General features: G+C 47.7%; 2 protein-coding genes across 5 annotated transcripts in view; one reads left to right on the top strand and one right to left on the bottom strand.

The window, feature by feature from the left end:
* THUMPD2 (THUMP domain containing 2) overlaps positions 1-2,323 on the top strand; it is a 30,410-nt gene extending 28,087 nt beyond the window's left edge. For 2 of the 4 annotated variants that reach the window (XM_060186929.1, XM_060186928.1), the window contains one exon: positions 2,050-2,323. In XM_060186929.1, coding sequence (XP_060042912.1) covers positions 2,050-2,063 — 14 coding nt within the window. In that variant the 3' untranslated portion in view covers positions 2,064-2,323. The remainder of the gene's footprint in view (positions 1-2,049) is intronic. The other 2 variants (XM_060186925.1, XM_060186924.1) reach the window with 2 other exon arrangements.
* Positions 2,324-2,392: 69 nt separating this feature from the next.
* TMEM178A (transmembrane protein 178A) overlaps positions 2,393-24,859 on the bottom strand; it is a 57,055-nt gene continuing 34,588 nt past the window's right edge. The window contains exons 2-4 of the mRNA XM_007520982.3: positions 16,957-17,070; positions 14,199-14,336; positions 2,393-3,154 (exon numbers count right to left, since the gene is read on the bottom strand). Of these exons, the coding sequence (XP_007521044.1) occupies positions 2,913-3,154; positions 14,199-14,336; positions 16,957-17,070 (494 nt within the window). The 3' untranslated portion in view covers positions 2,393-2,912. The remainder of the gene's footprint in view (positions 3,155-14,198; positions 14,337-16,956; positions 17,071-24,859) is intronic.

Raw genomic sequence — 24,859 nt, 5'->3', positions numbered from 1 at the left:
TCCTGCACTAACTCCTCAGATGCTTCTTGTGTCTGACTGTCTGTGCGACTCCCCTGTTGCGTGTCTGATGTTCCTTCATGATCCACTTGAATAAGAAAAGCTCACACGGGTGAACTTGAGGCCCAGGCTGGAACAAAGCAGGCTGTGGAGTGCTGAGTGAAATGACTGTGGTTTGGGGAAGAATCCCCTCTTTTTTGGTAAATGCTGTCTGTGGTGGGTGGTGCTGAGGGAGTGGCCTCAGTCATACACACAGTTGTGCTAATGTCCTCAAGCTTCCAAAGAGCAGAGATGTCACATCCAGGAAGTCTCTTCCCCAGGGCAGGACCCTCCCCGGCATCTGCTGCTGCCCCCATGCAGGTGGGCTGAGAGCCATTGTGCTAGGGCTTCTGTCTGTGTGGGACTCTGCAGCCAGTCACCCTCTTTCTCTCTTCCCTCCAGTGTCTTCCTGGCCTGTCCTCTGTCCCTGTGTCCTCACTCCAGTGAGTTCAGCCATCCTGCAAATATGGCCTGGGCAGAGAAAGACCCAGCCCCAGAAAGCTTCTGGAACAGGTGGAGAAAGAGTGGATACCAAGATCAAGGCCCTAAGATCTGCAAGGTCCAGGGGCAAAGCCAGAGTCAGTAGCTGGGGGAGGGCAAAGGAAAAGAATAGGAGTGGGGACAGAGAAAAAAGGACAGAAAGAGGCCTGGGCAGTAGCATAGCACAATTGTGCATATGGTACAATGTGCAAGGACTGGCCCCAGGCTCCCCACCTGCAGGGCGTTGCTTCATAAGTGGTGAAGCAGGTCTGCAGGTGTCTATTTTTCTCTCCCCCTCTCTGTCTTCCCCTCCTCTCTCCATTTTTCTCTGTCCTATGCAACAACAATGGCAGCAATGACAACAATAATAACAACAAGGGCAAGAAAAATGGCCTCCAGGAGCAGTGGATTTGTAGTGCAGGCACCAAGCCCCAGCAATAACCCTGGAGGCAAAAAGGAAAAAAAAAAAAAACAGAAAGGGGTGTGTGTATGTGTGTTTGGAACACATTTTGCTGCCCACAGGTGGACTTGTTCATTCAGATAGAGAGGGAGAGACACCACAGTGTCAGAGCTTCCCCTAATGCAATGACCATTCCATGTGGCACACACATGGTAAGGCATGAGTCACACACATGGTAAGGATGCTGAGTCACACACATGGTAAGGCATGTGTCCTACCTGCTGAGTTATGTCTCTGGCCCCATATGGTCAGGCTTCAAGGAAGTTTGAGGACGACACCTTTTGTGCTACAAGACCTTCATTGCCACAAAACAGAAGAAGGACCAGCCCAATTGCATTGGAAACTAGAAAAGCTTTTTAAAAATTGTATGAATGCAGTGGGGAGGCAGCACAGGGGCAGAGCCCTAGACTTGCCCACACGGGTCCCATGAGAAGTCCCCGGCATCACACAGGCCACAGAGATGCTCTGCTTCATTTGTTGCCCCTTTTGCTCATTAATAAAAAAAATGAAAGAATTGAACAGCTTGTGGAAACAACAGAACTCATGGCCAGGGAAATGCTGGAGCTGGGAGAGCACAGGATTTGCATTTCTGGAGCTCTGGGTTCGAGCCCCAGTGTCCCCATGTAATGAGGTGGTGCTCTGGCTTCTCTCTCTCTTACTTCAAAATCCTGTATCATGTGGGAGCTTCTTTTGTGACGTAAGCAGGAAGGTATACATCTTTCAAAAGAATAGCACAGGTTTTTTTGTTTGTTTGTTTGTTTTGTTCTCATCTGTCCTTGGACATTTGGCATTTGGGTTACTTCCATGCTTTTGTGATTACAAATTGTGCTGCTATGAGCATAGGTATACACAGATTTCTTCTGATTGGTGCTTTTGTTTCCTTAGGATAAATCCCCAGGAGAAAATTTGCTGGGTCAAAGTATATGTCTAGAGGACCTAGTAGGGGTTGTATTGTTATGTGGAAAACTGAGAAATGTTATGCATTTATAAACTATTGTGTTTACTGTTGACTGTAAAACATTAATCCCCCAATAAAGGGAAAAAAATTTTTTCAAGTATAGTTCTGTTTCTAGTGATCTGGAACTAGAAGACATCATGTTAAGCGAGATAAGCCAAAAAGAGGAAGACAGCTTCTGAATGATCTCACTTATAAGCAAGACAATAAATAGAGACAGGAAGGAGAATATGAGTGAAGCATGGACTGGGCATGGCTGTTGCATCAAAGCAAGGAACTCTGGGGAAGGCAGGGGGAGGGAGAGGTAAAAGAGAACTTTGGGGGCCTGGTGCAGTGAAATTGTAGTCAGGCACAATGGCCACACTGTGAAGCATTACCCCCCTCAATAAAAAAATAATAACAATAATAGCACAATGCTATGTCTGTCTGTCTGTCACTCAGCCAGGAAGACATGGCCAAGCTAACAAGGGGGCAGCAGTTTAATGCAGACAAGGTCACATACAGACAGGGGCTGAAACAATGCCACATAGAATCACAGAGTGTCCCTGCTTCTCGAACCAAGACGGCAAAGACAACTCCCATGGACAAAGAAGTCAGGAAGTCAGTGGGGTGTGTGTGTGTGTGTGTGTGTGTGTGTGTGTGTGTGTGTGTGTGTATCAAAGGAAGATGTCACTGAGGATGAAGCTGCAGCATGGGGGTGTGGCAGGCCCGGCGTGGTGACCAGGGATGGAGCCTGGCTATCTCAGGGAGCTTTGTGCAGAGAGAGGATTCCGGTCACCCTCCAGACACGTGGCTGGCAGTCTGGCAGGGCCACCCCGCCTGTGTCCCCTGGGCAGGTCCTGCCAGTCTCACAGTCATGGCAGACAGAATCCTTAAAGCACTTGGAGCCACCGCCCTGTCCCGTCCTGGGGGTGGGGGTGCTGGGTGGCTGGAATGTCAACATCATGGGCTTGTGCTTGGAGGCCCTGGCAGGTGGCAGTGTCACACAGAGGAGTCCCGGCCAGCCTTGAGGTGTGCCAGCTTGGTCCGACTGATGCAGGGGGAGGCGACACAGAGGCCACCAGCTGCCACCACGAGGCCCAAGCTGCACCAGGCACAGGAGACAGCCCAGCCGTAGCCGTGGTCCACACCAGCCGGCAGGCTGAACAGGAGCTTGGGTGGCCGCTGCAGCTCATAGGACACACTGGCCGCGTAGGTGCACAGCGAGATGGTGCAGAAGATGCCTATGGGTGGGCAGGAAGGAGATGGGTGCGTCAGGCTTATCTGGAAGACACTCAGGGCCCCCTCCAAGGCCAGAAGTGAGCCTGGCAGTGCTACTGGCTCGAGGGGCAGCCCTGGCCACCAGACTATGAATGCTTCTGGCTTTGCTTTGGAGGAAGCTAGGATTTCACACATGTCTGCTTTCTCTACTTCTGTAAGACTTTTATGCTCAGAGAGACAGAGATGCTACAGCTCTGGAGCTTCCTCCAGTGCCTTAGTACCTCCCATATGGCACTGGGGCTCAAACTCAAATCAACAGCATGGCAAGGTCTGTTCCCTGCCCTGTAGGCAATCTCTCTCTCTCTCTCTCTCTCTCTCTCTGGCTTTAAAGTTTTTTCAGAAGCACAGCTTTTCACTTCTTCAGAATGGGCCACCACACCTCTGCCACCACTAAAGTTCCAGTGCTCCTCCACAGAGCCCACTGGAGCCCTCCCCCAGCAGCCACCCATCCCTACTGCATACCCCACCCCAGGACCTCAGTTCTGCAGCCTGACATCAAAGACTTTCCTCCTTCCTTATGTTCCTCCCTCTCTTTCTTTCCTCTTTCCCTCCTTTCTTTCTTCCTTCCTCTTTCCTTCCTTTCTTTCTTTTTCTTTTTTTCTGTTGTCACCTGTGTTCTTTCTGGGGCTTGGTGCCCATATGAAGAACCCACCACTCCCAGTGGCCTCCCCCCTTTTTTTCTATTATATTTGATAGAATAGAGAGATATCAAAAGGGGAGGGGAGATAGAGAGACAAAGAGACACTTGCTTCACCACTTGTGAAGTGTCCACTCTGCAGGTGGGGAGCAGGGGATCAAACCCAGATCCCTGTGAATGGTAATGTGTATGCTTAACAATGCCACCACCTAGCCCCCTGCTTTGTCTCTTTATCTCCTCCATGTGACAGAGACCTCTCAGTATTTTTCTTTCACACAAGTCCCTTTAGCCCTTTCTATCATTATTGTTGTTGTTGTTATTGCCAGGGCATTGCTCAGCTCTAACTATGGGTGATGCCAGGGCTGAAATCTGGAACCCCTCAAATGCAAATGCAAGGCATGTGTACTGCTGCTATGCTGTCTCTTGTCCTGTTTCCTATAGGGTTGGCTTGGGCGTCCAGGAGTCCTGAACTGTTCTGAAAAACCTTCTCTGATTCCTTCCCTCAACCCTGCCTTCTGCATGTCACCTGACCAGAGCTTAACTCGGCCACACAGTATCTAGTACTGGAGAGAGCAGTGTGGAATTAACAGACGGGAATTCTTACAGTCTGCCCAGAATCATCTTGCTGGCATGGTATTTAGGTTTGAAGCCATGTTTGCTTTTTATTCCTACAAAAACCCTAATAAAAATTCTAATTATCTTAAAGGAGAAAATCTATAGAAACCCAGTATATAGTTTTCTTTCCTCTTCATTCTGTGTCTCATTTGGTACCATTTTTAGACAACTAAAGTCACTTTCATGTCAACTTTAAAGGATTTATTTATTTTCATGAGAAAGTTGAAGAGATCACAGCTCCACTCAGCTCTGGTATATTTGGTGCTGGGGGGTCGAGCCTAGGGCCCCACAGAGGCAAGTCCTATGCTCTAGCCACTGAGCCATCTCACCAGCCCTGAAGTCTGCTTTCTTTGTTAATCCCCAACATCATTAGTACTTATCATGCCACCAGTAAATCATATTCTAACTCAGTTTTTACAAGGACTACAATCATATTTCAAGGCACAGAACCTGCTACTTAATTGAGCCTCTACAAATTGTTGTCTTTCTGTTTTAATAAATGAAACCAAAACTTTGAAATAATATAAACTGAATCCAGGAAGTCAGGGTTGTTAGGAAACTGTTCAATAAAGAAATCAAGCACTTCAGCCACTCAGAATGAGGGTGAGCTGAGGGAACAGAAGGAAAAGGGATGGACCCCAGACTTGACATTTCGTACACCAACAATCCATCCTGTTGGGAACACTTTTACTGACTGTGAGCAAAGGGAATTATGGGGCATAAACATAATTGGCATACAGCTGACGTCGAGAGCACAGGACAGACAGACATAAACTCAAAAAGGACTGTGGGTATGTGAGACTACTTAAGCCAACTTCTAGTGGAAGTTTGCATTTTCTCACCTCCCTTCTACCACTACTGTTCCTGTCTGTTCTCCCGGCCCCGCACAATGCTGCTATTTTGGGGACTTGCACATGCTGAAGCTGAACGCTGGTGAACTAAGTTTAAGGACACGTCTAGCTAGCCCTTTTCTCCTGTTTTCTCATCATGGTTTTGAAGTACCTAATAAAAACTGCCATTTTGATAAATCCCAAGCAAAAGCCCACAGAAATTTTTATTTTTGACTATATTGTCCTTCCTGAACACTGAAATCAGGACGCTGATAAAGATGCTGCAAAAGACCCCAACAAAAGATGTTTGGTCCTCAAGCACTATAGCCAGGGGCCCTACTATGCCTGTCATTAGCCACAGTGGGCCCTGAGGTCTGGACTGCCACAGGCTCAGAGCAGGCAGTTCAGGCCCCGTGTCCATGCAGCTCTGAGTCCACGTGGCCCTCTCCAGACCTGGCCTCATCCTCCTGACAGGATGTCACTCCTATCACCAAACTGCTTTGGTGGCCTCCGGATCTCACAGGACACAGACATTCATTTTAGAACTGGAAGGAGAGGATGGTAAGTGACCAAGCACTCACCACTCATTGCAATAAAGCTTTGGGGATGAGGAAGACTGGCAGAAAGCCTGCCCCAGAAGGCAGCGACAGGGAGGAAACACAGACCCCTCACTCTGGCTGTAAACAACAGAATGAGGACTCCTCCACCAGGCTAAGCCCAGATCCTCTCCACAGGGGCCTTTAGAAAAGAAACTTCAGGGAGTTGGGCTGTAGCGCAGCGGGTTAAGCACAGGTGGTGCAAAGCACAAGGACTGGCATAAGGATCCCGGTTCGAACCCCGGCTCCCCACCTGCAGGGGAGTCGCTTCACAGGCGGTGAAGCAGGTCTGCAGGTGTCTATCTTTCTCTCCTCCTCTCTGTCTTCCCCTCCTCTCTCCATTTCTCTCTGTCCTATCCAACAACGATAACAACAATAATAACTACAACAATAAAACAAGGGCAACAAAAGGGAATAAATAAATAAAATAAATATTAAAAAAATTTTTTTTTAAAAAAAGAAACTTCAGGGACTCTCTATCCTCCTGAGATGGTCTGCTAGTCCTCTCTCTTGGCCTCTTTCTGTTTTGAAACTCAGATGACTCTTGTTTTTCTAAACCTCTACTTTCATGCTCAGATCATTGCAGCAAGTGTGTAGCCTAGTGTTCTCCAAAGAGAGTCCAGGATGGAGACAGGTCTTCTACACAACAGCATGACTCTCACAGGGGACTGCAGATATGTTCGTGGCTGCAGGGGTGTCTTCCTGGGCACCCACACAAAGGACATCTTTCTTTCTCTCCTGTAGGGCCCTTGTGGGGAACGCTGTGGGTGTAGCAGTAGGCAGGAAAAACCCAACCGTGGGGTATTAGCAGGTAGGATGTAGTGACAAAATGAACAGAGAACATCCCCCTGGGATGCCTCCACAAAGTGGGATAGCAAAAGGTCAGGCTCTTCTTTTTTTTTTCTCTCTTTCTTTTCCTTTTTTAAAAATATTTCATTTCCTTTATTTTTTGGATTGACACAGAAATTGAGGGAGAAAGACACTTGCAGACCTACTTCACTTGCACGTGAAGTCCTGTAGGTAGGGACCAGGGGCTTGAATCCAGGTCCCTGCCCACTAGAACATGAATTTAACTGGGTGTGCCACCACCTGTCCTCTTTCCTTCCTTGTTTCCTTCCTTCCTCCCTCCCTCCCTCCCTTCCTTTCTCCCTTCCTTCCTTCCTTTCTTTCTCTCTCTTTCTTCCATCCTTTCTTTCTTTCCTTCTTTCTTACAGAGAGTGATGGAGAGAAAAGAGGAGAGAGAGAAAGAGAGAGAGGGAGAGAGAGAGAAAGGATGTGCAGTGGGAGAAAATACAGCACCGAAGCTTCTTTTAGTGTGGTTGGTAGAGGCTCGACTTGAAGCTGGGTTTCATGAATGCCAAACCAGTGCACTAGCTAAGTGAGCTGTTTCACCAGCACAAGGGCAGGCTGTTCTGAAGCCACCAGTGTGGTATTAGCAACCTCTGAAAGAAAGCCTGGGTTCACACTTGGGTTTTCCCACATCCTTTGACGCCCTGGTGCATTGGCTGAGCAGCAGGAGGTGTGCATGCTGGCTCTCACACCCAGAACTAAATCAGTGTTGAAAATCACCTTGAAATCACCTTCCTCCCCAGCCTTCCTTTCTTCACGTACAGAAAGGGGTGTGTGTGTGGGGGGGGGGGTGGGAGTCTATTGCTGAATTCCCTTCCTGGGTCAGTTCCTGAGATTCTATTATTCTAACAGGAAGCCAGAACTACCCCATCATACCTTACACATTGTGGGTCCAGTGATTGGTGTCATAAACTAAGTACTAAACAAGAAGTCATGGCTTTCAGGGGTATGGATCCATCAGCCAATAAGCATTTCAGGAGAGAAGCAATTACGGAAGCCAGAACCCTCACCTTCTGCACCCCAAAAAGAATTTTGGTCCACTCTCCCAGAGGAGTAAAAATGTTAGGGAAAGGTGACCAGAGGGCTCTGAAACCCAGTTCCACCAGTGCCCGGAATATTTGTAATCAGGAAGCTTTGCTTGTATGCCATCAGTGTGAGGGAAGAGAATCTGGAGAACACCTTAGATGCTGTTTCTTTTGTCTGAGAGGGAAGAGGAAAAAGGAAAGACAACTCTGGGGTGATGTCACTCATAAATGAAAGAGAATTGAAACACATGAACTTGGAAACAAGAAAAAAATTATATATATATATATATCCCATATATATATATATTCCCATAACTATGATCTTGGGATTACTATGGTGGTTACCACTGGAGGGGGGACACAGCACTCAGGTGGTGAGAATGGAGAATGGTGTGAAGTTACACCCCTACTATCTTATAATCCTGTAATAATAAAAAGTAGATAATGAAAAAATAATAAAAAATAAATCTTATTTGATATTATTGATTTACCTTATTTAAAATCAATTTTATTATTTAATTTAAAACTAATTGTAGAGGGGCCAGGTGGTGGCACATCTGGTTGAGGTCACATGCTACAGTGTGCAAGGACCCAGGTTCGAGCCCCCAGTCCCCACCTGCACAGGGAAGCTTCACAAGTGGTGAAGCAGGGCTGCAGGTGTCTCTCTGTCTCTCTCCCCATCTGTCACCCCCTTCCCTCTTCATTTCTGGCTGTCTGTATCTAATAAACAAAGATTTAAAAAAACTAATTGTAAAAAGATACTATGGCCTCCTCTGCCTTTAATGACAGCAGAGGCTGACTTGATTAGCACCTGTCCCCAGCCAGATGCAGAAGATGGATCTCACTGAGAGAATCCCAGGGAGCAGGAAAGGATCAGACTGAAGCCAGGTTTGAAATGTGGACTGTGGGGCCAGGAGGGCTGCCCCACCTGCCCTGAGGAACTGATGTGTTTGGTCCTGCCAGGGGAACATCACTAAGGCCACATCATCCTTTGGCAGGGGACTGGAACTCCTCCAGAGCTCAGTCAGCACCCCTCAGGAGCCCAGGCCAGGCACTGGGATATGCACAGGTATCCCCCACAAGCCTGGCTGTACCTTTAAATATATATATAAATTATTTTGCCTAGGGACAGAGAGAAATTTGAATTTTATTTCAAATAAATTTTAACTTATTTAATTTGTATAGAGACACCTGCAGCACTGGTTCACCACTTGTGAAGCTTCCCCCCTGCAGGTGGAGACCCGGAGCTTGAACCTGGTCCTTGCCCATGGTAACGTGTGCTCTAACAGGTGTGCCACTGTCCGGCCTTCGACCGCTCTTTGACTGTCTTATTCTTGCGATTCATGTTTATGGCTTGCTGAACTAGGATTTGCCTCTTGGAGCCACTGAAAGCCTGCTTTGTCTCCCACTGCCTGTTCTCAGAGACTGGAAACGGGGTCACTAGGAACCCAGGAATATGAGAGCCAGTCTGCTCTCCCCCTCCCCCCAGAGCCCACCCCATCCAAGCCTTCCCCTCAGTTGTATCTGGCATCCTTGTGAGATGCTCTTGAGTGAGTTCCATGCACAAGCAGAACAAAGATGAGCCAGAGGCTCACCTCTGAGAGCTCCTTTCTGACCCCACAGCTTGAGGCTAGTCTGCAGGCTCAGCCTCCACCACTGTGGGTGGTCAAGGCTTTGTCTGCTGGGGACCCAGCAGTAGCCCAGAACTGGAAAAAGTCTTGACCTTGCCAGCAGGCTTTTGCAAAAGAGACCTTGCCCATTTAAAACACATATGAAAGGAAAAGGAACAGGAAAAAAGTAAAAGGGAAGTGAAAAAAAGAAAGAGAAAGAAAAAAGAGGCTTCCAAGGTTCAAGGCCCCAGAAGTCTGGGTTGGTCACCAGGGCTCAGCCATTTCTACGACGAGGCACTGATTTCAGTCTTCAGCCCCTCTGTTGTGCTCTCACCTCAGTTCTTCCCAGGCTGGGGGCTGGCATGGTGGAGATCAAGATGAGACCGCTGTGAGGGTGAAGACAGCTCAGCTGGTGGAGTGCAGGACTTGCAAGATCTTAACTCCTGGTTCCATCCCAGAGACACATATGCTGGAATGGTGCTCTGATCTCTCTCTCTCTTTCTCTCTCTCTCTCTCCTCGCTCCTCCCCATCTCCTCTTTCCTCCCTTCTGTCTCTCACATCACTTCTACCTCTGTCCCTCATCCCTCCCCCTCCCCTCCCTGATGAAATACATAATCTAGACCTAAAGACATGAAAAGAGGCAGTAGGGATGGCCTCTCCAGAGGTTTCTCTCTGGGGCTTAGAGGTGACTGGTGCACACACACACACACACACACACACACACACACACACACACACGAAGACTTGGCATTCCGTCTTCTGTGGAGGATGCTGTTATATGAACCAGCTTTAGCCCTCGATAGTGGCCTCTGTTTAACTTAATCACTTCTTAAAGTCCTCCATCTCCAAATATGGTCACTTCAGACCTGAGGGGGTTAGAACATCAGTGTGTAAATTTGGAAGAGGACACTATTGAGTGTAAGTACCATGTGTGCATTAATATACCAAGTATGAGGCTGGAAAAACAGCTCACTTGGTTAGTGCACTGCTTAGCCATGTGTGCAGTGCAAGCATAAGTCCAGCTTTTACTACATTGAAAGAAGCTTTGATGCTGTGAACTCTCATTCTCTCTCTGCCTCCCTGTCTCTAAAAAATAAAAAAAAAAAAAGGATTCGCCTATATTACAGGTCCTAGCAAAATTGTACTACACTTAGAGTTAATTTTTTTTATATTATTTAATCAACTTTTAAGAGTTTTATTAGTTTTTTTCCAAATAGGGAGACAGAAACAAAGAGACAGAGAGAGAAAGATACTATAGCATCAAACTTTCCTTCAATACAGTGAGGGATAGGGGCCTGAATGTGATTCACACATATACCAAAGCGGCACACTAGCAACTAAGCTTTCTTGGCAGGCTGATTATGTTTGTTGTTATGAGAGAAAGAGAGACCAGAGCACCTCTCAGCTCTGGTGTGTGTGATGTCAGGGGTTGATCCTAAGGCTGATAGAAGCCCTGGGCTCTGCTGCTAAGCTATCTCCCTGGTGAGAGCTCCGTGTTCCTCATGACAAGCATCTATGATATCACAGAATCACAGATGAGACAGATGTAAGTCTACGCTGCCATCTTGAGTCACCAGCCTGACTTCTTGCCCTGGACCTGCTTTGGTGCCCAGAGAAGGGCATGGGGAGGCCTGGCCAGTCTAGAGGAGGGCCTGTGATGCCAGCAGATGCCAGGGAGCTGGGCACCACCTCTCCTTGTTAGTCTGCCTGATGGATGTTCTCACCACATCCCCAAGAGGTGTCCACGCTGATGCTATTCCCACTCCTGCAAAACATGGTGTGAGCAGCTACCAGTCTCTAGGTAATTCCAGAAAGAAAAAAAGAATGCTTCCTGCTACTTTTGCCCCATAGAAGTTCAGAGAGCTATTCCTTCTTTGTTTGCACCAGCAGAGATGGATGGAGGGAGCTCACAGATCAAAGAGTGGCAGCCTGCGAGGACAGAATCCTAAAATCCTTCCTGCTCTTCTCTGCATGATTCCAACCTGGTCTCATGGCCAAGCGGAACCTGAGCTGACGTGACAGCTCCTTGTTTATTTGTGCTTCTTATTGATCTAGCGCCATGTAAATATTCATGTGTTTGGCTGCAGAAATGTTAATAGGTTTGATTTCAGACCTTGTTGAGGGTGTCAGCTGATCAAGGACACAGGCATCTATTAGTCAACCCTGAATTCTAAAATCAGACAGCCGGCAGGGCCTGTGGCTACAGGCAATTGTCTGGGCAGCAGATGACCCATGTCCATCCATAGGAGCCTCTGCTGTCTGTGTCTGCACAGAGGAGTGGATCCCCTGATCTGGATGCCAATGTCCCCAACCTGTAGAGGACAAGCTAGAGTGTCTCCCTTCACCTGTAGTCAGGATATCACTGGGAGACCCTTGGAATCCAGCCTGTGAATGGGACCATTGTGAGGTCCCATCAATGAAGGCCAAGCTTCACCACCCAAGCACTAAGATGCCCAAGTATATTTGAAGATAACAATTCTACAGCATAGACCTCAAATTCTTGTTTGAAATTGTTTTCATAGGAAAACATCTTTGATGCAGTGAGAACTCTGGTGGTTACCCTAGTGATGTTGGGCAACATTCATATCAGATGTCTATAACTTCAGATTGACTGTCTAACCCAGTACCTAAAAGACTGTTTCCAGCAAGCTATCTGCATATTCCTCAAACATAGTTGGGCTATTGGGCAAAAGTCCACAGGCAGCTACAGTGCCTAGACACAACCATTTTAACCTTGCTTATGGGAGAAGAACATCAGTCAGCTACTGATAAGCAGCTGCCATTCACATGCTAAGTTTAAACCTACTATCTTTAGATTCAATCACCACATCCTGCATTTTAAGTCAATCATTTACCCCACTGTTTGTTCTGCCTCCTGCATAAACCTAACCTTTTGTATCTGGAATTCCTGATGTTTGTAAACTGTGTCAATAAAGAGACCTTGGACATGAAGGAAAGGCATTTGCTGAGTCCTACTCACTCCCACAATAGTGCGTGTTTGGAAAAGATGCCTCCAGACTCTCAGTCAGGCCTGGCACTCTCTAGTCTTTCTCAATTATCTCTCAGGATCCTGCATCTTCAGCCGCAATAACCTTACATAGCAAGAGAGGTGAGGTGGGAGGAATAGATGGGGGGGTTACTTCTGATGTTGAATTGACACCTCAACTTTGATGGTGGGTATGGCAAGGCTGTACCTCTGGAATGCTATCATATTGTAACTAATACAACTTGACATTAAAATACTTTAAAAAATTAATAATGACAAGAATAAAGCAACAGTGAAATGAAAAATAGTTCCATTAGAAAAAAAGATCAACAAAATACTAAAGTAGAGGGATAAAAACTAGGTGGTCACTCTACTGTTTCTACTTCTGTATTGGTTCAATAATGCAACGATTTTAAAGAGACAAAGAGAAAACATTTGCATTGAGTCAATCAGCCACTCAGAAGATTTATAACTTGGAGGAGGAGGAGAATTCCATCTAAGAGGTATCGTCCAGGCAGATGTTGGAAAGGGGCCTTCACAGGTGAGGGTGGTGGGGCTGGGCTGACGCTGGGCCTGGTCGTCCCTACATAATGGGCTTGTTAGTGCTGCAGAACTTGGTGTTGATGCATGGACCTGTGTGCCTTGTGGTGAGTGTACATTTGTGCAGTGTGGTGTATACATGTGTGTTATGTGCAATATGCGTATGTGTGCTGTGTGCACACAAATATGTGTGCTAAGGGCATATGTGCTGAGTGGAGATACATGTGTTATGTACATATGTGTCACACAGGCTGAAGGCATTGTGTTCAGTGCCTGTGTGTTGTGTATATTGTGTTTATGTCTATGTGCATATATGAGCATATAAGTACACCGTGTTGTGTGACTTTGTGGGTGTGTACACACATGCTGTGTATGCAAAGCCCAAAAGGCAGTGGCAGGGCTCTGTCTGGGGTCCCTGGGGAGGACAGCTCTGCCTCACCTCACCACAGGTCCCCCAGGAGGACTCCAGGCAGAGGAAGAGGTAGGAGCCTGCCCATGAGAAGGGACGGGCAGCCCTGGAGTGTGACCCCAGGAGTGTGGTCAGAGCCTCTGTGTTTCAGTGTCCCCTCTCTGACATCTAAGACCAACCCCTCAGGGATGTCCTTCTGACTGTGTGACCCCTGAGCCTGGGAGAGAGGGGGTACTTGTACAAGGAGTGACCTGCCAGACAGCTCAGATCTTCAGGGACACTCCTGGTAGATCCAAACCCATTCCTTGAACCTGTGTCTGCCCTGCTATCACCCACCAAAGCCAAATCTGGCTGCTGCTCTCTGGGAAAGGGGTGCAAAACTATGCTTACCACCACCCCATGTGTATTTAACTTTGGCACAAGACTGATTTCAAAGGGAGCCCTAGAGGAGGAAGGAAGATGGCCTCTGAGAGCAGAGCAAGTCCTGAGGAGGAGCTAGTAGGAAGGAAAGCAGAATTGGAGTCCCTGTGCCCTCTTTATTCTTCCTGAAATCCTCTCTGCATTCACACAGCTATTCCAGGCCGTGCCTAGGGCTGGGGAGACAGCACAGTGGGAACACACAGGACTCACGTGAGGGGGGGTCCCAGCTTTGAGCCCCTGCATCACCCACAGTCAGAGAAGGCTGGTGTTCTGGTCCAGAAAATTTCCTAGCAAGGCCCACACAGGATGCTGCCCATCCTTGCTAGGTCCTCCTGCAGTGAGCAGGCACCTGTGTCACCTGGAAGCCCCCCGCCCTTATTTTTCTCCTTGCACACTGCCTCCTGCTGGCTGGCCTGCACAGCCCCCTGAGAGCCCACAGGGCAGGCTGGTCTCTCCCTGCCTACAACCCACACATGAGGGACAGCATACCTGTCATGAGGAAAAGGAGTCCAGCCACATGCTGAGTCAGGCTCTCTTCCCAAAAGAAGCTGACCATGGCCACAATGCAGCCGCACAGTAGGACAGCTACAGCCATGCCCAGGAAGCCAGCAGTGATCCTCCGCAGGTCTGGAGAGGGGACAGAGAGCAGCATGAGAAGAGCATGGCAGAGAAGCGAAGAGAAGCTGGGCTTGTGCTGAGGCATGTCCCCCTCACTCTGCTTCTCTCTGTATATTTATACCTGCATGAAAAAGTAGTCCAGGGGCTGGGCAGCGGCACATCTGGTTGAGCATACATTGCCATATGCAAGGATCTGGCCCAGGCCATCTGTCCCCACCGCAGGGGGGAAGCTTCACAAGCAGTGAAACAATGTTGCAGGTGTAACTATCCCTCTCCATCACCTCCTTCTCTCTCAATTTATCTGTCTTTATCCAGAACAAATAAACTAATTTTTAAAAGTGGCCCAGAGTGATAAAATTACACATGTGAGGCTCCCAACTCATGGGAGAGGGGAGATAATAAAGATGATCTGTTTTTCAGGATGCTGTGATGCTGTTTTTCTGAAGCTATGTGGCTTTCTGGGCTGACATTTGAGGCAAATAACTCAAACCAAGTCATAAAAAATTCATATCTGAGAAGACAGATATAAAACTCTATTTCAGATCTGCTGAGACACTCCAGGGATTATCAGCCAATAATAAAGAATGTTCAGGAAGTCAGATGACAGACCACCCAGGTCCTGAGTGTGTGATGGTGATCTCTGCAATGTCAGACCCATTGTGACTGACATTCATCCCCATGACACTGGGGCCTTGTCAGAGGAGCTTCCATCCATATGTCAGAGACCTGGGATAGATTCTTCTCTGTCTTCATGGCGTCTATGAGTGGCTTCCAGCAGTGGTGTGGGTCAAAACAAAGTCACTGGCCTCCTCCTCATAGTTTCACTGGCCAGAATGCCACCAGCCTCTGGCTGGGGTGAGAGCTGGTGAGAATGGAGTCTAGGCTCCTGCATTCCTGAGTGACCTGGCAGCTGGCAGCATGAGCCCAGAGCACTCCCCCAGCACCCTCCCACCCCCTTAACCCCCACCCCCCCACCCCAGCAGGATATCAGGCCTCTCCAGTGCTCCACTGTGTGCTGCTTTCTAGAGCTTCCCATTTTCTGGACAGTGAAGAAGAGAACTTCCTACCCTGGAAGTGTGGCACTAACACCCTCTGGGAGAAGGAGGACAGAGGCTCATAGGGAGATTCTCAGCAGAAATGCCACAAGGGAGCCACAGCAGCTACAGTTCACGCTGCACCATCAAACAAAAGCAAGGGCACTTAAGGCATTGACACGGCACTCAGAAGGGGTGACTCAGGCTGCTCTGCAGAACTTTCACAAAGGGGCAGCAGGTGTACAAAAACCCAAGCTGGAAGCAAGAAGGCTCCAGGACTCACAGCCCACCCCTCTCCTGCCTGCCAGTCCTCTTGCAATAAGGAAGGAGAGCTAAGACCTAAGGTGGGCTTTGTTCTAGGAAGAAGTGGGAGGAGTCAGGGTCCTGGAGGTGGGAAGATCTGGGGTGGAGGTAGGGGTTCCGTCCTACTGGAGATCTTTGATTTCTTATTGTCTGTTACTTATTGATACATGTTTGTACTGCTATTTTTTTCCCTGCTGTTCTGCTTCCTTTGTTAAGAACCATGATGTCTGGCTACTTGCAATATTTCGTGCATTTCCTGTGTTCCAATTCCCTCTCTGATGTAAGCGGTATCTAGTGGAGGTCATGAGGTCATGAGTCAACCATGGGCAATTGCCTCAATCCGTATACTCTGATGGAAGCCAGCACTCCTCTCAGAGTCTGGAAAGGTACAAAGGTGACCTGAGGCTAGACACCATATTACATCTGATGCCAGGAGGCTTGTGCATGGATGACATTTAAAGCAATGCCTTAGATTGTCAGACATTAACTATCCTGGCATTTACCTCCTGATAAATGTCCCCTTGAAAAACTACTTTCAATTATCCCCTTCCTCTTTGATAAAATGCACACTATGGTCCACAGACTGAGATGCCTGGTAAAAATTGCACTTGCTATAGTCCCACTGTGGGATTTAACTGGTTTCAACCCCTTTGGACTCCTCATTCACCGCTGATATTCTTCTGAGGTAACTTACTCGATCCTGGGTCATATCAGAACATGGGTCCCAGCAGCCAGATCTACGTGCTGGCCCTTCAATCCAGCTCCTGGCTGTCCTGTCCCCCCCCCCCACTTCCTCCTGTACACATGGCTGGCACTGCTCAGAGGAAAGGGCTGCATCTGAGACACTGTTCTCCAGTCTCTGGCTGTGGGTATGAGCTGCCATGAGCAGGTGTCCCTTCCTGCAGAAGGGTGACAGAGTGGCTTCCTGTGGGCCCCAGTTTGACCCATGTTTGGCTTCTTATGATTTTCTGGGTAACCAGGACAGATGGCAGAGTGCTGTGTCCTGTGACACTGTAAGGAGACTCAGTTGGTGGCTTAGAGACAGATGCCGCCAGGGCCACCACACCCCATATCCACTTTGTGCGTGTGTGTGTGTATGTGTGTGTGTGTGTGTGTGTGTACGAGCACGTGAATGCGTCACACTGAAGCCACAGCAGCAGGCAGCCACTCTCTGCTCTGAGAGCAGTGTGGATGGCCCAAGAGTATGCATGCAAGACCTGGGCCTGAGGCTGTGGGTTGAGGAGGACCAGGAGTACTCCCCCCGCCTCTCGCCTACCCTCTAGAACACTCACGGAGCAGGTGCCACTCGTCCTGCTGGATGGTCTTGGTCAGGTTGAAGGGGACGTTGCGGAGGCGGATGGGCTGAGAGAAGTGGTATTTGATAGCTGTGCACTGCTGGGCGATTCCTGGCAGGAAAGATGAGGCAAGATGAGGCTCAAAACGTGTAGTTCAAGGAGTGTGGGGGGGAAATCCCTGAGAAATCGGGACCATGAGGGCCAGAGGGAGCTCATTCACAGGAGCCAGAATAGTGGGGGGCAGGGGAGGGAGCTTGACAGGAAAGCGGAAGTCAGACCTGGAAAGGATTCTCTGTCTGCTGTGGCGGTGGCCTTCTGCAAAGGGGCAGTGAGTATGACAGCAGAGGAGGATCTCAGAGCCACCACCCATATCCCCACCCATTCCTGCTGGTTTTGTCCTCTTGGCATGAGGAGGAGTTAAGAACCCATGGTGGGCTTTGTTCTAGGAGGAAGGTCAAGGAACACTGGGCCCGGAGGCAGGAAGATGGGGGCCTTGGACCTACTCTGTATGCCCCCAATCTAGCCCCTAACTTTCCCTCCCACTTTCACCTTTCTCCCTCTTATTCGTTCTCCCAATCTCTCTCTCTCTCTCTCTCTCTCTCTGTCTCTCTCATTGTCACCAGGGTTACAGTTGGGCCTTGATACCTGCAGGATGAATCCACCACTTCCAGTGGACATTTTCCCTCCCCCTCCCCCTTTATTTTTTAGGACAGAATAAATTTGGGGGGAGGTGATACACTTGTTGAGTGCACATATTACCAGGCTCAAGGACCCAGGTTTGATTCCCCACTCCCTACCTGCAGGGGGGAAGCTTTACAAGCAGTGACGCAGGTCTATAGGTATCTGTCTCTCTCCCTCTGTATCACCTCCTCTCAATTTCTCTCTGTCCTAAAACAGAAAGAAAAAAAAGAGGAAAAAATAGCCACTATGGCTAGTGGAGTCACAGTACAGGTACTGAGGCCCAGCACTAACCCTGGTGACAATAAAAAAATAAAAGACAGAGGCGGGGAGGGGGGAGTGGGAAATAGGGAGATGCCTATAGTATTTGCTTTACCACTCATGAAGCTTCCCCCTTCAGGTGAAGAGCAGGCTCTTTAACCCAGATTTTTGTTCACGGTAATGTGTGCATTTAACCAGGTACACTTCCACACTCCCCCCCCCCCCAAAGTGATATTCTTTGGAGGGAGAAGAGGTTGTTTTGTTTTTTGTTTCATTTTATTTTATTTTATTTTATTTTATTTTATTTTATTGCCTCCAGGGTTATCTCTGGGGCTTGGCACCGGCACTATGAATCCACTGCTCCTGGAGGCTTTTTTTCCCCTTTTGTTGCCCTTGTTTATTGTTGTTGTTGCTGTCATTGTTGTTGGATAGAACAGAGACAAATCGAGAGAGGAGGGGAAGACAGAGGGGGTAGAGAAAGATAAGACACCTGCAGACCTGCTTCACTGCTTGTGAAGCAACCCCAGTGCAGGTGGGGAGCTGGGGGCTTGAACAGGGATCTTTGAGCCGGTTCTTGCACTTCGCACCATATGTGCTTAACCCGCTACTGCCCGGACCCTGGAGAGGTTGTATTGAAGCATATATTCAGGCCTTTGGTTTGGGGCTGGAACAGCAATAAAATGATTCCTCCTCTGGCAACAGCTGGTGGGACAGGGTCTAACATCCTGTGGCTCTGGGCTGAGTCCCTTCAGTCTTAGAGCACCATCCCTCACCCCACCCCCTATGCTCCAGGCTCTTTGGGCTCAATGCCCATCACCTGTGGGAGCAGCAAGGAAAAGTCCAGAAAGGGCAGACCAGCCAGTGCCTGCTTGCTCTCTCTCTTTCTCTCCCTCTCTCTCTCTCTCTCTCTCTTTCTCCTAGTCTCTCTTTTTCTTTCTTTTTTTCTTTCTTTCTTTCTTAATCAGAGCACTGTTCAGCTCTGACTTATGGTGGTGTGGGTGATTGAATCTGGGACTTTGGAGCCTCAGGCATGAGAGTCAGTTTGCATAACCATTATGCTATCTACTCTCTGCCTCTCCCTTTCTCTTTCTTAAATAAATAAATCAATTTAGTTTTTTGAATCCCATTTTATTTTTACCTTCCTAGGTTTTCAGCACTGAATCAAGTTACTAAACACAAAACTGCTTGAGGAGAAGCAGCCAGGAAGGATTCTGGGGCTGGAATTTTCACTGGACAGAGATGAATCACACCCATCTGAACTGGACCTGACTTCAAACCCTCAGCTTGAATCAAACAGTTCACCTGGACAGTGTGTTCTCCAGCCACCAAATGACACTCTCCACAAAGATACCTTTCCTGCGATGGTTTGGGGACAATGGGGCCCCTGGATGGCACACATCATTATGTTACCCTGGGCAGCTGACATGATGTCTCCTCAGGGAGCCTGCTACCCCAAATGTAAGTCCTGAGAGGTAGGGGGCTTCTGAAAGTGGGAGGAGAGAGAGCCCCCTACTCTGCAGCTGGAGCTGCCCCCGGCTCACTGCCTGACGCTGATCACAGCATCTGCTTCCCTGCCTGCCCTCCTGCCTGTGCATTCCCCTCAGCCTTCTGAGTAACATGAAAGTGCCTCCTCTCTCTCCAATGTAAAATCTAACAAGAGGGGCCAGGAGATAGCTCAGCTAGGAGAGCACACACCTTACTGTGCCCAAGGCCCTGGGTTCAAGCCCTGGCACTACATGGAAGCAACATGGATGGATCAGGAGAGCTCATAGATGTGCTGCCTCGCCCTCTTTTCCTCTCTCTTCTCTCTCTCTCTAAGTGAAAAAATTGGGCCTGTGAAGTTGTTTGGCAATATCAGTCATACACAGGGCTCTAAGTTCATTCCCTGGCTCTGCACTAAACACACACACACACACACACACACACACAACCACCACCACCACCACCACCACCACCAACAACAACAACAACAATAACAACCACAACACTCCTTCTTTCCATGTAAGTCATGGTGGTTTGTTTAAATAAATGCAACCTGATTAGGTTAATTTTTAAAAAACACACAGGCAGATGCTGATTTTGAGCCCCGCTGGCTGTTAGAACAATGGTCACAGCTGCAAATAACTCATTGGTGGAATCTGAGGTGATGCACAAATAAAGCGAGAGTTTTTAAAGGTGAGTCTCTGAGGTGTCTGGGCGGTGGTGCACCCAGTTAAACGCACATTGTACAAAGTACAAGAACCCACACAAGGACCTGGGTTCTAGCCCGCACTCCTCAGCTGCAGAGGTGACACTTCACAAGCGATGAAGCTGGTCTCTCTATATATCTATCTCCCGTCCCCTTTCAATTTCTCTCTATCCTAGCAAATAAAATGGGGGGGGGGGGGAAGGAAAAAGTGGCCACTGGGAGCAGTGGATTCATAGTATTGGCACCGAGCCCCAGTGATAACCATGGAGGCAAAAAAAAGGTATTTGAGCACATCTTGCTGACGATCCCTCACGCTTGCAGTAATCCCACCCAGGATCCTCACCCTGACCTTTTCCCCTTGCTGGCTACCTCCCAAGAATTTCTGAATCAAGTGATTTGGGGTGAAGCCAGGAGCTTGACTTGTAACAAACACCCTGAGTCATTCTGATTCACTGGGAGAAACATTGCCTGAGTTTGCTGTGTTTTTTCTGAAAGATTTTTTTTTCTTCACAGGAAACCACAGATTTTTAACTTCTGTGGGGGAAGTTCAAAGCACTCAGACTTTCTCCTCTGTCATTCCAGCCTGATCCCTCGTCACTGGCCAATGGGCAGAGGTAGAGAATTTGGGTGTTTGGCTTCTCGAAGCTGCCGTTTTTTTTGTTTTGTTTTTTAATTTATAAAAAGAAAATGCTGGGCTAGCGTCGCGGGAGAGAGACCAGGAACTCATGACGGCATGGTAATATAATTCTTTATTCATGCTGGTGCCCCAGAATTGGGTGTGAGCTCAGCAGGTTAAACCATGTGGTGCCAAACCACAATGGCCACCTCCCACTCTGCACACCAGCCCTTCTCCAGGTCGGGACGAACCAGGAACAGAAGTGGGCTTTATAGGGTAAAACCGGAAGTGGCAAATGGAAACAAAAATGCTAGGAAAAGGGGTGGAGAAAGGAAAAAGGCACAGTGGGAACTTTCTTAGCAACTGTTGTGATGGTTTTAACTGGTGGGATTAATGTTACCCAGCAGGCAGGGCAGGTCTCGAGGTAGAAAGAAGATAGATCAAAGGAATGGGTGGGGCTAGCTTAATGCCCGACAAGGAAACATTGACAAAACCATAGGATAAGAGGGGTACAGCTTCGCAAAATTCCCACCACCAGACCTCTGTATACCAACCCCTTGGCTGATAGCTTCCCTACTCTTTACCCCTCTGGGAGGATGGACCCAAGATCATTGTGGGATGCAAATGGTGGAAGGTCTGGCTTCTGTAATTGCTTCCCCGCTTAACATGGGCATTGACATGTCAATCCATACTCCCATCCTGTCTCTCTCTTTCCCTAGTAGGGAAGGGCTCTGGGGAAGCGGATCTCCAAGGCACATTGGTGGGGTTGTCTTTCCAGGGAAGTCTGGTTAGCATCCTGCTAGCACCTGGAACCTGGTGGCTGAAAAGAGAGTTAATATATAAAGCCAAACAAATTGTTGGAGAATCATGGACCTAAAGGCTGGAATAGTGCAAGTGAAGCTTTTGGGGGGGGTCCTCCATTTTATAGATAGCTAGTAGGCATATTTTAGTTATATTTCAAAGGTAGCTATACTAGTATTGTTTTTTCTTTGTTTTTTTTTTGTTTGTTTTTTGCGTGAGCCTGAAATCTGATATGCAGGTGAATCCTAATTATTGTCTGAGGAGATGATGTCATGGCTGAGAAAAGGACAAGAAAGCTGGATCAGGGAAGATAGTAGCTCCCTAATATGGGGAAAGGGTATAAATATTACTGTAAACCCCATCAATTTGATGTGATCTGGGGCCCATAATTAGCTTAGGAGCCTGTGTGACCTCTACATCCCTCTAGATCTGAGCTCACATTCTGTGGTCATGAGTAGGAACATTCCAAGCTGCCCCAGTATCGACCCATCTTCCTCAGGTGTAGCATAGAGTATGTTGTCCATCCTCTCTTCAGAGGATGGAACATTCTCTACCACTGTTGATCCATGTTGAGGGCAAGGTCCTATGGGGGCCCACCAAGGGGTCTATTTTGTTGTTCCTGATATAGATGACCGGAAACAATGGAGAGAGGGATTTATTTGAGGTCTAGTCCCATCATGTCTGTTTGGGAGACTCAGGACTCCCCGATTAGGGCCCCAGCTGGTGGAATGGCCTGATAGTGACTAAAGAGTCATTGTTGAAGTATGCCAGTCTCTTGCCCTTATTCAGGTTTTGCAGTCCTTGCTTTGCTAAGGTTACCTTTGGAGTGAGTGAGAGAACTGTAATAGGAAGTAGGTGAAGAGGGTATCTAAGTCTAAGTGGACACTATTTCATTATTAACTTGATACTGACTCACTACAGACTACTGTGTACTTTTGCTTTCAGGTATATATTTTGCCCTAATTTATGGATACATGTGAACATATGCTCTATTTCACAGGACCTGGCCTATATCTAGGTTTTGGGACTTTGTTAGGAAGTGAACCTCCTAGAATGGAATTAGAGAATACCATGAAAGGAAAGGTCTCACCGAGTGATGAGGGTGAAGGGTTGGCAATCCATGCCTGATGTCTCTGTACACAGTCTGAGGTGAAGCATGCTGAGATGGTACTCATTACTTTGGTTAGGTAGGGATCAGCAGATGCAATATCATTTGGCCTGACTTGAGAAAAGCATGCAGGGAAGTGAGCCCCACCTCGAGGTTCCAGGATTGGGAGAAACATAGGCTCTATAGAGGAAGCAGGAGGTTCCTGTTGTCTTAGGGTTTAAGAAGACAATAGATAGTTATTGCAGTAATCACATTGTTTGGCAATTGGGTTAACTTTGAAGAATCCCTTTGTTAGGATTTGCTATATCATATACACCCTCACCATATTTTATATCTTTTGACATTATTTGCATATAGCTATGCCACCAGTTCCTTTTGTTCTCCCTGGAATAAGCTTTTAAGAGAGTCAACATATCAAAGATTCAGCCTATGTATTAAAAAGACTCAGTCTGTGCTTTAAAAAGTTTGAGATATTCAATAAATTTTTCCCCTCTCATATTAATTACATAGTGATTTATATGACTACAAATTGATAGGAGTGGACATAAACACCATTCCCACCACCAAAAGACTGTGTGTCCCATCCCCTCGTCCCCCTCTACCCTATGAAGCTAAACATTCACCCTCACCCTCCACCCAGGGTTTTTCCTTTGGTGCCCTACTCTAAATTCAGTCAACTCCTACTTTGAATTTCCCTTTATGTTCTTCTTTCTCAACTTCTGTTTATGAGTGGGATCATCCCATACTCGTCTTTATCCTTCTGACTTAGCTCATTTAACATAATTTCTTCTAGCACCATCCAAGATGGGTCAGAGAAGGTGGGTTCATTGTTCTTAATAGCTGTGTCAAAGCTGCTGTTTTACTTGAGCCTCTGGTTGAGCTTCCATTCCTTGACTCTGCACATGGCTCAGAGCATGGGAAACTAAAGTGGGGTTGAAGGCAGACCCCAGCACACACAGAGCCCCATGGGCAGCAAGGAGGCTAGGTGGGCAAAGGAGGGCCTTTCTGTCCCAGCACTCGCCAACACCCAAGCCAGCCAAGGCGGGCATCCAGGGTACATGTGACAAAGAATGCAGCTATTAGAGTATTTTGGAAGTTGTTGTCACAGCTGTACTAAGTGCAGAAAGTTACTAAAGAAAGACACAACTGGGGCCAGATAACAGCGCACAGATGTTATCATGCACAAGGACCTGGGTTCAAGCCCAAAGTCTACACCTTCAGGGGGGAAGCTTCAAGAGTGCTAGAGCAGTGATGCAGGTGTCTCTCCCCTCTTCTCTATCTTTGTCTCTCTGTCTCTCATGCTCTATCAAAAGGAAAACAAAAACAATGACTGCTTGAAAATGGTGGTGGTATCATGTAGGCACCAAGCTCCAACAATAGCAAGAACAACAAGCAAAGAAACAAAAACAGCAATAGATTCTGGAAAGGAGGATGAATCTGGTTTCCAGCGCTGCTACATTATACTACTTCAGTGCCCAGTTTCCAGCAGAAAAGTGTAATACAGCCAAAGATGCAAGAACAAATGAGCCAGACGTGGAAATAAACAACAGTCACTTGAAAATATCACTGAGGAAGCCCAGGCATGAAACCAGTTACTTTAAAACATGTTCAGATCATTAAAGAATCCACATCCCAGGAAATAAAGGCAAGGAGAAGAGATAAGCTGGGGGAGGGGGAGAGTGGGGGGCTGGTAGGAAAGGAAAAATTTCCAAAAGGATACGCTGGAGTTGAACAGATCAGGAAGCAAAATGAAAAATTCAGTAGAGGAACTCAACAGAATTTTAAGCAGCAAGAAAAAAGAATCATCACACTTGGAAAAAAGGAAAAAAGAATGAAGAAAATGAACAGAGCTTGTGAGATCAGTGAGAACACGTCAGACATATGAATGTGCAAAGTGTGAATCCCAGAAAGAAGGAGAGAAAGGGCAAAAAGAATAGTTGAAGAATCTGAAGTAATAGAGCTCTGGATTTCCCAAAGGCACTCAGCATCCCATTAAGGATGCAAGATGATACCCCAGGCATCAGGTTAGCCTGCAAAGAAAGTGCTCCTCATCCTTCTCAAGACTCGCCTCGGGGCTCAGTGGAGCTGAACCTGGTTGAGTGCACACAAGGACCAGAGTTCAAGCCCCTAGTCCTCGCAGGCAGGGGGAAAGCTTCACATGTGTTGAAAGAGTGCTGCAGGTGTCTTTGTGTTTCTCTCTTGGTTAATCTCCCTCTCACCTCTCAATTTCACTCTGTCTCTCTCCAAA

This window comes from Erinaceus europaeus, chromosome 3 (assembly GCF_950295315.1).
Source record: "Erinaceus europaeus chromosome 3, mEriEur2.1, whole genome shotgun sequence".
Taxonomy (NCBI): Eukaryota; Metazoa; Chordata; class Mammalia; order Eulipotyphla; family Erinaceidae; genus Erinaceus; species Erinaceus europaeus.
Note: the sequence above shows the minus strand (reverse complement) of the source record. Positions and strands in the feature narration are given on the sequence as shown.